Source organism: Tenrec ecaudatus, chromosome 8 (genome assembly GCF_050624435.1).
Source record: "Tenrec ecaudatus isolate mTenEca1 chromosome 8, mTenEca1.hap1, whole genome shotgun sequence".
In the NCBI taxonomy this organism is placed as follows: domain Eukaryota; kingdom Metazoa; phylum Chordata; class Mammalia; order Afrosoricida; family Tenrecidae; genus Tenrec; species Tenrec ecaudatus.
In genome coordinates this window covers 33468005-33484078 of record NC_134537.1, presented here as the reverse complement: position 1 = coordinate 33484078, position 16074 = coordinate 33468005, and the positions used below count along the sequence as shown (strand labels likewise).

Genomic DNA, 16074 nt, shown 5'->3' with positions numbered 1-16074 from the left:
AGACAGCTATCAGGAAATCAAGGCAGATTCAGAAGAGGATATGTCATAAGGAATATCATTGAAGAGGTCAGATGGATCTTGGTTTCCTGTGAATAAACTCTGATTGTAAAGTCAGGAAAGGTGTTCATCGGGGTTGTATCCTTTCACCATACTTAGTCAATCTATATGCTGAGCAAATATTTTGAAAAGCTGAACTAAATGAAGAGGAACATGGCATCAAGTTTGGAGGAAGAATAATTAACAATGTAATATGCATAGGAAAACTCCTGTTTTCTGAAAGCAAGGAGGCTTGAAGTACTTGCTGTTGAAAATCAAAAACTGCTGCCTTCAGTATGGATTAAAGTTCTATGGAAAGAAAACAAAAAATCTGCGCAATAAAACCAATAAACGACATCTGAATAAATGGAGAAAATTGAAATTGTAAACTATGTAATTTTACTTGGATCCACAATATACACCCAGGGAAGCAGCAATTAAGAAAGCAAACAATGTAGAGCATAATATCTCTTTAAAGTGTTGAAGAATCAGGATGTCACTTTTAGGACAGAGGTGTACTTGACCTAAGCCATGTTATTTTCAACTACCTGATATGCGTCTGAAAACTGGAAAATAAGAAAGACAGCAGAATGATCACTGCATTTGAAGTATGGTTTTGGTGAAGAATATTGAAAATACCAGAGAATGCCAGGAGAACAAACAAATCTGTCTTGGAAGAAGTACAGACAGAATGCTCCTCCGCAGCAAGGAAGGTGAGATTTGGTCTCGTGTCCTAGGAAATGGATATGATACTTTGTAGAGGGCGAGTAAAAAAGAAGAAAACCTTCAAAGTGATGGAATGACGGAATGGATGCAAAGATAAATTCAAACCTAACAATTTTGAAGATGACACAATGCTTCATTCTGCCATGGTAAGGTTTCTATGAGTCAGAACTGCCAGGATGGCACCTACCAACAACACAGGTGACATGGTTATCCGATTTACCCCGCTCTGGAATCTGCCTTGGTTTTATAGGCTGTTTTCAAAGTTCCATTAAAGTCATGTGCTGCCACCCTTTTTTCTAGGCATTAACCTGAGATCAGTGACTTAAACAGAATGTTTAGTTTAACTGGATTTTTACTAGAAATCTGAGTGGTGGTGTCAGTCACTGTGGGCTCCTGGGGTCTTGTTGGTCTCTCTCTCTCTCTCTCTCTCTCTCTCTCTCTCTCTCTCTCTCTCTGTCTGTCTTTCCTGGGATCATTTTTGGTTATATGTTTCCCAAGATGGTTTCTTGGAAGAAAGATACTAAATATGGAACTGCAGGAGGAGGCCTGGACTGAAGTTCAGTTTGCCAGGGGAAAGTAATTCCTAGACCCAGGGACCAGAGGCTGGCATCCTCAACGCCTCCCACTCTTCACCACTCACACTCTCTATGAGCAAACCTTATAAAATCGATTTCAGAAATGCCTCTAGAACCTCATTTAGCACTCCACCTCCACTGCTGCTGCCCTGGCTAATGCACTTTTCTTAAAATACTTTATTTCTATGACCTTGGACTGGTGTTCCTTCTGTCATCCAACCCCCACCTGCTTCTCATTCTGTGTCACCTCCTACTTTACAGCCATCTGTCCATTTAAATAAAGATATCAAGTTATTGCATTTTATAAACATGTGTCACAAGAAGTGCCTTTCTCATCTCCTATGAGACATTTCAAAATTGTCTTCAGCAAAAATATTTAAACATTAATAGATAAACTGCATTGTTTCAGATTGTCTCCATAGTGATGTCTGCTTCTGATTTCCCAGGAATTCGCAGTAACATCACTCTAAAATTGTTTGAAATACATGTTTGTTTATACTTATGAGGTCCCCTTCCTTTTGCTAGAAATATGTATTTTGTGACCCAGTTGGAATGTAACCACAATTCTATTTCCAAGTTAATAAGGTCTGCAAGAAAGTCCACAATAATATAAGGAAGCTGCTTAGGAGGTATCCGTTGGTCTCATATACCAGGCAACAAACATGAGGGAGAGCTAGATAAATCTTCCCCACTACTTATAGCCCCTGTCAGAAAGAAATAGGATAATAAATGTGACAGTGTTTTTTCCTGCCCTGAATCCTTGATTTTGTCTGTTCCTCAGTTATTCCAACATGTTTAACTTTCAACAATGGTATCTTGTCAACACAGAATGCAGGTATTCATTCGAATTTCCCAGTTTTCCCTAAATGCTCCTAAAAATTGGAAGTTTTAAAATTGAGTTAGTGATTGTCAGAAACTTTGCTGTCTCTTTAATTGCTATGATGGAAATATTCCTAGAGGAGGTGCTACTTTTCCAATATTGTAACAGAAATTTTCTCTGCCAGGGAGCTAGGACAGGCTAAGCTCACACAGTGATCGTGCAAGTTTACGACTGAGAATGCGGTAGTTTTCAAGCCCATCCTACGAACCAGGACCACAGAAGCCAAGGATGAAATTCTGGAAGAACACTGGGACTTAAAGTTCAGGATTCCTCACAGAATTGCCACATCAGAAAGCTGAAGCAGGACCTACACAGTGGTTAAGAAGCACAAGCTGAACAAATGCATGTACTACATACACAATCCTGCAATGATAGCAACAACTAGAGATAACTAGTAGTAGAAACACAGGCAAGCTGATAGGACAGAAGGAGTTGATTGGCAGTATACTTTGGAGAACATGTAGGTTTGACATGGAATATCTCTACATATGTGTTTGTATGTAAGCAACTATGCCCAAGGATATTATTGAACATACAATGGGCGACGTTTTATACACTTATTAGCCAAAACCATATTCCTTGAATAAATGAGTCTCTGATATTACAGGTTTACAACCATCTTCTCAAAGAACATGTAGGTTCATTGGCACAGTATGCCCAAAGCCCCTAAATTTTGACATCCAACTTTAGTAAGTAATGACTGGGATCTTAAAAGTTTACAAGCAATTATCTGAAATGAAACTATTGATCTATTCTCTTCTGAAACAAAGAAGAGTGAAGAAAGCCCCAACCTCATGGAAACAATTAGTTCAAAGGAATAATGGGCCGTGAGAATCACAGCCTGCACCACCCTAAGACCAAAACACTCGATGGTTTCTCTTACTGACCATCCTGATGAGGATCAGACTGGACAATCCTGGGCAGAAAGGATGAGGAAAAAATAATAATCAGTGTAGGACAATATTCAAAATAACACATAAAACATTTAAAATCATTAGAAATAACAGATGTACCAGTCTTAGAGAGCCTGGTGGAAAACTTGAGACTGTGGTCCCTAGACATCCTTAAATACTGGAATCAAACCCACCACCCCCCAGAGTAAATTTCCGCCTAACAATAAACATATACAGTGAGTCATAACCTCAGGGAGAGAAGCACTTCTCTATTCAGTCAACCAGATAAAGCCAAACTGCAGCATTGCCCCCAAGCAAAAGGAGGACATTTTAGAAACTGGGGAACTGGAAAGGGCAAATCCAGGACGGGAGTGGACAGACGACTGTGACAGCGAGGAGAGGGCAGCCAGCGTTATGGATTAACCATGTCCTGATTATTGAGTGGGAAATTGATCTGCAAACTTCTAACCATCCTATAATTAATGCAAACAAAACAAGAACAGTGGTTTCAAACTGTCCCGTGAGTTTGTTCAAAGGGGTAAAGAGGTAGGGCAGAGTTGGGCAGAAAGGACTAAATAAATGACCCTCCGGTTCTTTATCCAATACAATTAACACAGGGACACCCAAAGGGTAACTGGCACTAGGTCAAGATGATGCTTCACCTCATTGCTTGCGTATTATGTTACCCGCTTATGATATTACCCACTGCGTATGTAGTATGTTCACTGCATGACTTGTATGCCTTTTGAACAATCTGTAAGTTCCATTGTATATACTGATTGTAAAATACATTCACTCTCTTAGGCCTGACAAGGGAGAAGGACCCCCTATGCCCCATTGTCTGTGGGTCTTTAATATTTTCCACAATAGCAAAGTTGCTCCTGAGCACCACTCGAGTGTGGGGACTCCCTCATCCTACACCCACCTGCTTTTATTTCTACCTGACAACACTATATCCTTCAAGTCTCAGTACAGATATCATCTTCAGGGAGTCATTTCTTCTCCGCTTAGCAGAAGCCATGTTTTCTTCCTTTAAGAAAAATAGCCAGCAAAGTTAATTTATGTATGTAAGACACTTTAGAGATTTAGAGGATCTCACATCCATGTCTTACCTGAAAGGAGCTTTGCTGGTGCAACAGTTTAAGCAATGGGCTGATAAACTAAAAGTTAGTGGTTTGAATCCACCCAGTACTCTTAGAGAGATCGAACCTAATAACAACACCTTGTCTGAAACCATAGCTCTTTGTTTATACGTATCTATTCACCTTATCCTATTTTGGTTGTCATAATAATTGAGGTGTATCCTACTATAACATTAAAAATCAGCTTTTAAAAAGTTTTATATTATCTGCTTACTACAAATAACACAGCCCCTGGCTCACAGTCGGCCTCCGGAATATTTAGATAATACAGAATGTTCCGCGCCTTAACATGTAATAGGTGCTCCAAAAATGTTTGTATGTAATTTGTTTAACTGAAGCATTATGACAGACAGACAGCCAAGCATATCCCTTTTCCTGCAGCAGTGTGAGTCATTTCTTTGATTCTTCTAAAGTAGGTTTAGCTAATATGCCTGCTCCAAATGTTCCCTTTGCATGTAGGAATAAGGAATCTATTCCTGGAACAAACTGAATTCAGAGGATCTGTGAGGGCAATGGCTCTGCCGGGAGCCCCTCACTGACATTTAGTCACAGAAAGAAACCACCCTAATATCAAAGTGAGCCGAGAAAGCCGTAGGTGTTGCAATGCAGGATTCGTTGGGAAACCCACACAGCACACACCACCAACCCCCCGCAGGTAGTCTTCAACCAAATGCACAGCTTTTTGTGGGTAATTCCTTAAATAGCAGGGGTGGATGATACATTTAGACTGTGATATCTCAACAGAGAGCTATGGGGTGTGGATAGGGGAAAATAGCTAAATGAGGACTGCAGGGTATTTTCAGTTGGAATCATGATAGAAGGGGGACCTACATAGGCAGCATTTATAGAATATCCTATTTCTCTTGATATTCCATTTGGATATTACATATTACACGCACACACCACGAAGCTTAAATTCCCTCTGGGACTTTCCTTATCATTGGATTGAAAAAATAGTTTAATTTATTTGGATTTCTCATTTCAAGAAGAAATCCTTTTAAATACCTGTGAAAGCATACATGATTGGAATTAAAACAATGAAATAATATCTTCCTCTGTTACTGTTGTTGTTTTTTATCCTTTTAAGCGATAGATGAGTATATAGCACTCTATCTTGAAACCAACGTATTTGAGGAAATACGATTTTCCCTGTCCTATTATTCTCTGCTGTCCAAATGGATTATTCGTACTGCTTGTGACTATAACCTCAGGGATTTCTAGGTTCAAGGATGTTGTTTGCTTTCTGGGGACAGGAATTTTAACATGGAAAACCCTTAGGGTAGACTTACCCCCTGTCATCTGCACTGACATGCATTTTGGAGTTTGTGACTCCTAGGGAGTCTGCTACTAGGAGTCACAGCAGAGGCTCCAGTGGACATAACGCTGCACCAAACTTCTTTCTTGATATTCTTCAGTCAGTGGATCAGTAGGCAAGATAAGGAATCGATACAATATTGGTGTCGACTGTGATCATCATGAGAAAGATGCTTTCAGCTACTCAGTGAAGACAAGAAATAAAATGCCTGGAACTAGCAGGCTAGTTCCGTATCCCAGCCATAGAAGTTAGGGAACAATGCCAGCAACAATATCCCAGGAAGAATGTGATAAGGACGGGCTCAGAATTCACCAGGCAACACCCACACAAGCCCATATACTGGCTGAGATGAGGTATCTACGGAATGAATAAATAGTAGCAGGAATATGATGGTGACTGCCATCCTGACTACTGGTGGAGGCATCAGGGACTGAGGTTTTTCACTAGCCATCTTGTCTTATGTCTTCAGCCAATGGAGTAATCAAAATCTAGAGGAGGCATAGGGCCCAGCGGTTACTCATTGGCTGCTAGCCACACGGTCAGCATTTAAAAACCACCAGACACTGCACAGGAGAAAAACGAGGGACGTCTACCCTCTCCCGTAGGGATGCTAGGAGGCAGACTTGACTTCATGGTCGTGAGGGTTGTTTTGGAAAATAGACTGGGTGAGAGATTGACCTTAAAGACTTCTCAAGACAAAAGAGAAGGCATAGTTTTCATCAAAATGGAGAGCCCATACTGTGCCATGGCAGCCAAATGTAATAGCAGATATCAGGGCTGTAAAGGGGGGTCTTGATTGGATATTTTCAAGCTCCACTCCAGTACCTCTCAATCTCAATCTGTCTCTTGCTCCTTTTATAGAATCCAGCTTCTTGTGACTCGGTCATCTTCAAAGAAAGTGAAATTGACGATGCTTCCTTTTCTTCCCATACTATATCCTTCTTGACATACATGTTGGAACTACTGTACAAATGGGAATAACAAGCTGTGTGATCTCACATGGTGGGTGTATATGTATAAACCAGAATATGGGGAATTTAAAACAGGAATGAAAAAAAATTACCAAACTGACCGTGGTGATGATTATACAACTCTTCTTGATGTGACTGAGCTATTGAATTGTATATGAAGAAAAAATATGATGGAAACATTTGACCAATAGAAGAAACAACTAAAATATAAACGAAGCCCTTTTCCTCTCCCTGAAAAAGTTGGTATGTAATATAGCTTATATGACTTCTCAGAGGACAATCCTTGGGATTGACCAATCAGGGCCATTCAGTGGCAACCACTCAGTGACCACTCCATATCTTGGTGCTCTTTCCTTGTGGTCATCTCTGCCTTTGTCTTTCACTCTTAAGTGTTTCCGGTTCTCCTGCCCCATAATGAAATAAATTACAAATGTTTATATCTGGTTCCATTTTATGAGTCCAGGCTAAGACACATGGACAGGTAAAGCAGTCAAAAAATTGGAATGTTTAAACCTTTACAAAATTCTAGACAGCAGTTGGAAGATGTCGCCTTCGCATTGGAAGTCAGAAACCTTTTTAATCTTTCAAGAGCCTTTCCTATTTAAAAGCTATTTTAACTTTTGGTGAAATCTAAAACCATGTAACACAAAGACCTTAACCCAAACCAAAACTCTACACCAAAATTATATCTAGTATGGCACCACAAAGAATCTCTCATTTGACTTCTTATTCAACCTGGTGTTAAAAAGTTATTTATTTCTCCTGTTTTAGAGTAAAAATAAGACAGATAAAACAGATGCAGAGTCAAGACAGGGAGATCATTTTTTACTAAGTGGCACAAAATAAATGTTCAGGTTCAACTAGTGTATGAAACAGGATCATCCCTTCCATTGTGAGTCAGCTAGTTACATGAGTACTTGAACCACCTGAAGCAATCTTCAGACTAGTTAACAACAACTTCACGTGTTAGAATAATATGAAGGGTACAATCTCATATAATAAAATGTAAATCATTTTGTAGATGACTGCTGTTCAACTATTCTTGGTGTCTCCCTGGAATGTCCAAGGAGGGGATGTGAGTTTGTAGAAGAGACATGGAATTTCTGCAGACTTGTGTCTCATCCTATTACTGCTAATTTCTACTTTATCTATAACATATCATTTCATTTCCTTAAGCCCCATGTTCTTCGTGTATCAAATAAGGATAAGAATAATCAGTTCTTAAATACTTTCTCAGAGATCAGCAAGAATGCATTTGTAAAATAGCTTTATCAACTGTAAAGGACAGGATAAACACTACTCATTATCAATATGGGAGGCAAGTCAGAAAATATTCTTACAAAAACATAGAAACTTTTCTTAAATAAAAATACCCAAACTAAAACTATTATTTCTTGAAAAATCCACAATTGAGGCCTATACTTTTGAAGGGGTGCTTCTATCTCTAAGCCTCTGCTGAAGAATTCTGTGCTCTAAGATTTAATGACATTAAAATGACAGCCTGGCACCTCCGGGGACTCAAGTTACATTCCTTTAGATGTCCTTTGCATTTTGAGGGAAAAATTGAAAGTATGCTGACAGGGCAGGATCAAGACAGTAGGGTGAATTTTCCCAACAAAATTTTATAGGTAGGCGAGAAGCAGGACGCAGTGTGGCTCCTGCTCTGCAGGCGGCCAGAGGTGACGAGTCGCGAGACGGGGATGACATGGAATTGTGTTCCAGTTACTGCCGATCTGAAAGAGCAGTGTAAAGAAAGCGGGAAGAATAAGCATAGCTCCGGGCAGCAGAACCTGAATACCATCACCTATGAAACATTGAAGTATATATCGAAAACACCGTGCAGCCATCAGAGTCCCGAGATTGTCAGAGAATTTCTCACAGCGATGAAAAGCCACAACTTGACGAAAGCTGAAAAGCCGCAGCTGCTGAACCACGGGCCTATGACTGCTGTTGAGATTCAGCTGATCGTGGAGCAGATCGAGGCCCTGCTGCTGCACAACGTCACCAGCATCCTGCCTCCTCACCCGGCCCCCCGCCAATAAGCGCCACTTCGGGGCACCGAGAGGGCTGTGGCTGGGTTTCCCTCGCCACCCCAGCAGGCCTGATTCTCTTGATTACTTGGTGGAACACGAAAATTCACCTATCTCCAAAAAGGAAGCTAAAACTGAAGACTTGTGCCTCCGGGAGAAGACAGGCTGAGGTAGTCTGGGCAGGGAGCTGGGGAGAGGAGAGAGTATGGGATGACAGTGAACTTGGCCCTCACTGTGCTTGGAATACTGCCTGCCCGGCCTTGATGGCCCTGCAGGAGGTCCTGACACAGCTGCTCCTGGTAATTGGTTCCATGTGCTGCCCGAGGCCCGTGCCAGGGCTCCGAGCTCGGCAGCTGAGAGCGGCCCGAGGTTACCTAGGGGCCCTGAGTGTTGGTTGCTTCCCTCCCTGGGATGGTCCCTCATTGGCAGGCCGCCCCGTCTGCTGGCCCATCCTGGTGGATGGCACCTTGCGAGTCTTCCACGACACACCAGTGGAGCAGCAACACCCATGTCCCCAAGGCCAAGCCACTTGCCTCTCTAATGGTCCTGGTTTCTGGAGATGGGAGCCCTGGGAGGGGCCGCCCTCTGGAGCAGGTGAGCTTCGTTTATGTCCTGGGCAAACCCTCCCTGCAGAAGAAACCTAGGGCGCCCTGACCAGCCCCAGCCTTGGCCAGGGTCGGAGAACTGGAGGCGATCCCAGAAGCACTTTAATTCGCTGGCTGGGGCAGGGTTGAGTCGTTGAAGACACTGGACGCTGACCATATGGAGAGCTGGTGACTTCTTCCCGGCCATGCTGCGGCTCCAGGTCCCCAGGAGATGGCTGCACGCGTGCTTTCTGTGCTCGCTCTATGTCCTGTGTGCTGGGGGACAATGTCCAGTGGCACTGCCTTTCTTCAGGGGCACTGCTAATTGGATTGCTCCCCCTTGCAACTCTGAAGCTGTTGCAGGTTAGACCCCCTCCGTTATAAGCAACTGCCTTAGGGCGGTCTCAACCTCGCCATGCACACACGTGTGCAAAACAGGCCGCACGGGCCTCCTAGGAGCCTGCATCTGAGGTCTGGTTGGAGCATCGGGCCCTGGCTTGTTGATGTGCCCAGCAAGGTATACCTGTCCCCAAGTCTTTGGACCGCGTTTTGACCTAGCATGGGATGGGGTGGGGTTTCTGAACTGACTTGGGGCTTCCTCTAATGAATAGTTTCCTGGTGAAAAAAAATTTTATAGGTAACCTGTTACCCTGAAAAAGGCATTGCAGTGAAGGGAAAAGGAATTTCTTGACACGACTTTTTTGGCTACATCTCAGCAAAGCAGCTTTTAATTTTTGGTAACTTCTTTATAATAAGTTGCCATGATCATTTTGTTTCATTGGAGAAAATTTATCAAGGTTGCACCATAAAAATCCAAAAAAGTAGGCGCCCAAATCTTCTGAGTTGACCTTACTACTTTTAATCTAACCGGAACAGCCGAGTCCCTCTGAAACTACTGTGTTGGATTTTGGTTCTGTTTTTGAAAAGCACCCTAATGGGTCTACGAATTTCACATCAGAAGCATCATACAAGAAGAACGCAGAAGGTCATTCAAAAGAAAGGGAAGACGAAAAAGATCAAAGTAGATTCAGAAAGGACTCAGAAAGGTACTCTCTAAAGTGATTGAAGAAACAATGGAGTAAAAGTACTAAACTGAACATTGCAGATGGAGCATGACAAGTAACAATGTTTTATAATGAAATGTGCAAAGACATGGAGCTAGGAAGACAAGAAGGAAGAACATACGCAGCACTTCTGAAGAGGAGAGAACTGAAGAAAAAAATCCCAAAATCAAGGTATAATATTGAAAAGGACTATGGAGAAAATATTGAATGAAACAGAAATCATCAAGTGAAGAGGGCAGTAAAACCCAGTCACTCTACAACAACACTTCCTTAAACTGCTAATAATAGAAATAACATTTTTAAAAATCATCTGATGCAGATTATCAGATGTAACTGTCTTTCTACATTAGTCCCATAGAAACTTCAGATCACTAAACCTTGCTGAGCATCTCGAATCCCTTGAGAACAGATAAATTCAGTTAATAATGTGTGATGTTTTCAAATACTACATCCTTTGCTATTGATAAACACATCAATGTAAATCTTCAGCCCAGAGACAAATATAGCAGATTTTGAGCTGAGTATATTATAAAATTATCTTTGGGACTAATAATCTGAATTTCTCTGTATTTAAGATTTTATTAGCTTGAAAATATGTCTAAAAGACATAGCTTGAAAATATGTCAGATTTATAAAGGTTAGAGGGAGAATACCATACAGAGGTATTTTGTAAAAGGATGAAACCACACATTAAAAGATGCTCCCCTTTGTAACATTTTTATTAATTACCTCCAAAGTACTTTTCCTAATTATGCTTAGATAATTTTTTAACAACAATAAAAATTTCACCTTTGTTTATGGTTTTAGAAAAAAATATTCTGAGGTACAGAGAAATCTTACTTCAACAGAAGATAGGAACAAATTTCACTTAGGCTAACAATAACTTTCCTTTAACTAAACTTCTGATATTACTTCAATATACTTATAAGCAGCATTTTATTCTTAAATAAATACCTTTCTTTGGCCTTTGGGATACAAAATTATTAGTTTATTTTCCAATCTCTATGACACGTCTTCTAATATCCCTACTTCTTTCTTTAGTCAATATCTAGAAAATGGAAAAATTCATGACAGTAAGAAGCACCATTTTATTTTCTTCCATTTTCACTTACTTTTAAAATTATCTTATTTTCACCAATTTTGATTACTCCCAGTAAATAAATTCAAATCTGTCCTCTGGAAAACAGTATTCTAAAACTAGATGTCAACTTGGCATCTCTACATAGGTGTCTTGGAGCCACTAAACCGCAATATGTAATTCATGATACTCCCAAATAAAATTTTAAAAACTCAAAAATTAATAAACAGAATCAATATAAATTGGTTCTCTTGATGTTCTTTACCTTGAAGAAAGGCAACTCTTATTTAATTGTGAGGCATAAGCTAGATTGATAGTCTTATTCATTAATTTGACTTCATTTGAATCAGATGCTGTTTTAAAAGGTGAGAATAACTCATCAGTAAAGCAGACAGACCCCCACTCATCTGAAGGATAACAATTTTATTCTCTTTCCCATGTTCTTAACTATCAAAAGTCCTTACTCTTTTACCATCTGTCCATTAAATCTATACATTATTTTACAACATGAGAACTGACTAGAAGTCTAAGTTGCCATAAATTCTTATTTATACCATTATTAAAATAAGCTTCCTGTTGGTTTTCCTGCATCAATTCTTGTCTGCTTCCATATGACTTTTCATATTATTTTCAAATTATCATTCCAAAATAGTAATCCCATGATGTCATATTCTAATTGGAATTTTTGATGGCTCATCATTTCCCTTAAATGAAATATCCGAATACTTAGTGAAGTCTATAGCATTCTGCTTGGTTTGACTAGTTTGTATATCTCTAGTCTAAGTTTACATCTTGCTTTCTTCCCTCTATGTGCTGTAGTCACACTGTGTTTTGTAATTTCTGAAAACTATAACAATCCCTCCCTGTATACTATTTGCACATGTTATTTCTTCTTTCAGGAATATACTCAAAATTGGTCAAGTACCTGTTCAACAAGTTAATTTAACATCTAGCATATGATGATGATTTTAGGAAATTGGTTTGTAAGTCCCTGCATTAATAATTTAAAGTTCATAAAGCAATACAAGGAGATTTCAAAAGTTCATGGATTAATTCTACCATCTTTTAATTCTATTTTTCCACAATCTTTGAAACCTGTTTGTATAGATTCCCTTATCCAGTACCACATGCAAGTACTTTATCTACATTCTTCTCATATTATTTATATGAATGACTCTCCTATTAGATGATAAACTATATGAGATTAAGCTAGCAGCTTCTGACCATGTTTGTTTCTACGGTTCATTTCCAATACACAAAATTTACATAAGATGGGACATGTATACGGTAGAATCCACAGAACTCATATGAAAACATGAAATGACTGAGCAGAGATTCCATCTGCTGCCAAATAGAGTGGAAAGGAATTTGCTGGTGTAAAGGAATTTGTTTGTATGTGCATGAAAATAATTGCCTACTAAACTATAATCAGCACTTGCACTATGAAGATAACAGAATCTTATATGTTTCAATGTATCAGAAAAATATCCAACAAACTAAAAAACTGAGCACAACATGGTATGAAAATTAGACCAATGGCTAAAAAGAAATAACTGTAAACTAACCCCAATATGATCAAAATACTGAAATTAGCCAACAGAACCTTTAAGCTAGCAACTTTAAATTGCTATTATAAACATGCCCTGGCATTTAAAGGAGTATACAATCATATAAACAAAAACAAAAGAAATCTTAGTAGAAAGGTAAGCAATTTTTACATAAACTGAATGAGAATTCTAGCGTTAATAGTTTGCCGTCTTGTAAGTGAAAAATGTGCTACATGGACTTAGCAAATGTGAAGTTCTAGCATAATATGCAAGCAAACATGACGATATGATGATAGATCAATTAAAAATACCAAATCTAATGCAGAGCAAATAGCAATAGAGAAATGCGGTAGGACCATAAGAAAATGCCAAAGACATATAGCATATGTGCAAGTAGAGTCTCAGCAAAAGATAAGAGACTAAGAATGGCTTCTCCTCAAATTTGCTGAGAAATAAAATTTACAGATTCAATACAAAAAGAGCAACTTAACAAAAGTAAGACAACAAAGCTTAATCATGATAGACACAAGAAGTATACATAGGTGTATCAAAGTCAAACTACTGCACCCCAAAGAGAATAACTTGAAATGAGACAGAAAAATGTGGGAAATCTCTGGAAGTAGACATTAAATTGAGAACAACAATACAAATATAACATACCTTTTATCATAAATATCAAATATCAGAGTGTGATCTGATTGTCACTTAATAAATCTATTAACCTAAAATCCTAGATAGAGCAAAATATATGTTTCAAACATGAGTAAGAATGTTTTTTTAGATAAACAAAAATTTGAGAGAATTCTCATCCAGGTACTGCTTTACCTTGATACTCTGACATTACCTCGGGCATGTTTAATTCAGGGGAGCAGAGGGGAGTGCTATGTTGACTGTAGGGCTTCTCTCTCTTCAATCTACTATAGTTCATATATGCTGGCAGCTGAAGAGAATCAACAACAATTGGGAATTTGCATTGAAAGCAAAATCAATGAATAACAATTATCCTTGCAAGTATTAATCACAAGAAAACGGAACAACAAGTATAATAAGGGGCCCAGGGTGTATGTGTTGGGGTGTATGTGTTGGGGTGTATGTGTTGGGGTAGGGGTAATGCAATGGTGGTGGCGGAGGAAAACGGAGACAATTTCCAAGGAGACCATGTAGAGAAATAATGTTTAGAAGCTGATTGTGGTAGCAACTGTACAATTCTACTTGATGTGTTGAAATACTGAATGATATGATATATGGATTAAATCCTAACTAATAATAATAATAAACTGGAATACATGTTAAAAGCAGTCAAAATCAATTCAAAGAGAAGAAATAGCTTCAAAGAGAGAAAGGAAAGTTTCATGAACACAAAATTAAGCATATCAAGGAGACTTAAAAATCCTGAATGGCTAAGCTACTAATAATAGACTTTCAAAATGTATGATGAAAAAACTGACATAAATAAAGAGAGAAATAGACTAATCTACAATCCTTGTGGGTAATTTTAACAACTCCCTCTCAACAAACAATGGAAAACATAGAAAAAAAATCAGAATATAGAAGTTCTAAAAAACATTGAACCAACATTGTCTACACTGACTCAATTGACATTCATAGATGAACCTAAAAATAATTTTCAAATGCATCCTCAGAATCAACATGACCTGTGTGTTGGGCTAAAAATTAATATTTAATATATTATTTTTAATTGAGATTTTTGGGGGTTTGTTCTTTGAGTATAAGTATTAGAAAGCAATATCAAGTTATTTGTAAAGTTCTCAAATATTGGAAAATTTGATAACTCACTTCTGAATTACCGATAATTAAAGTAATATGGCACATGGGAAATTAAAAATAACTTGAGTTCAATGATAATAGAAGTGCACTATTATTTGTGAGGTGTTAACTTCAGCAAAGGGTAATACAAATTACAATAAAAAGGAAGTTGGCAAAAAAATGATGGAGGCAGTGAAAGATACTGGAGTGGAGTGTAAGTTAAAGGCAATAGAGGTAAATACTCTTATATATACAATCTTACAATAGCAGTGATATATCAATAACACATGGATAAGCAAACTGAACAGGCTTAAGAAGAATCATAAAATTATACACATAATGTATATATTGATTTGACAGGGAATATGTGCATTTATTTTCACTGAAAATATATTAATGAATGTGGTAGAACCCATAAAAGGAAAATTTGTGAAAACATCTTTAACAAAAAACATTAAGGGAATGACTTGCTGGGTTTAAGGCCGCAGCACTTACGTATCATAGTATCAGAGGACACCTAGGTCAAATGATATAACATAGTTTGCAAAGACAGTATTCTACATTCTACTTGGATGAGTAGCAACTGGGTCTTATAAGACCTTTAAAAAATTCCAGTTTAACTGGCATATGTTATTATTTCAATCATATTTTAAAAGTTGTGCAATCATCAGCACAGTTAATTTTAGAATATTTTATTCTTTCTTTTTTTAATAATCATTTTATTGGGGGCTCGTACAACTCATCACAATCCATAAATCCATCCATTGTATGTCAAGGACATGTGTACATTTGTTGCCCTCATCATTCTCAAAACATTTGCTTTCTACTTGAGCCCTTGGTATAAGCTCCTCATTTTACCCCCTTTTCCCTGCTCCCCTCTCCCTCATGTACCCTTGATAATCTATAAATTATTATTTTGTCATATCTTACACCGTCCAATGTCTCCCTCACTCATTGTTATTAGCTCCCCCATTTCCCTCCAATCTCCCCTGCAGACTGTTAAGAGACTCTTAGTCCAGCTACTGTCTTTATACTGGGTTTCATATAAGGAGAACATTCCACACAAAAATACCAGTAACAGTGACAAAACAAAACAAAAATCCTCAATTAATGAGAAAGCAAAAGGTTAAAACCAAAGTAAATTTAATATTGGTTAAAAGAGTGAACAATGTTATCCATGATTATGTGTTAAATTTTGATCTACCTGCATCTGCAATAATCCACTTTCTAATGAACTATGTGTGACAACAAGGCTATTCACATCCTTGGTCTATGATTAGAATGGATCCACAGAAATCTTAATCCACATGGGAATCCTGGAAAAAAGATGTTGGGCTTTCACTGTATCCAGAGCCATCTGCAAACCAAATACTCAGAATTTAAGCTCTAATACCATCCCTGCCTCTGGCCTTAGCTTTTATTATTTATAATCCTTGAATCACACAGGCTCATGTATTGCCTCCATG

General features: G+C 38.5%; 1 protein-coding gene and 1 pseudogene across 1 annotated transcript; one reads left to right on the top strand and one right to left on the bottom strand.

Annotated features, from left to right (window-relative positions):
• The window catches only part of LOC142454695 (glyceraldehyde-3-phosphate dehydrogenase-like), an 87415-nt pseudogene extending 80895 nt beyond the window's left edge, over nt 1–6520 (bottom strand).
• A 1718-nt stretch (nt 6521–8238) lies between these two features.
• On the top strand, nt 8239–8580 carry LOC142454694 (DNA-directed RNA polymerase III subunit RPC9-like). The gene has a single exon (XM_075555883.1). It carries the CDS (start codon nt 8239–8241, stop codon nt 8578–8580), a length of 342 nt encoding a protein of 113 aa, XP_075411998.1.
• The last annotated feature ends 7494 nt before the right edge of the window (nt 8581–16074 follow it).

Excerpts from the sequence above, each read along its gene's own strand:
- LOC142454694 (XM_075555883.1), top strand. The coding sequence starts at position 8,239 with ATGACATGGAATTGTGTTCCAGTTACTGCCGATCTGAAAGAGCAGTGT.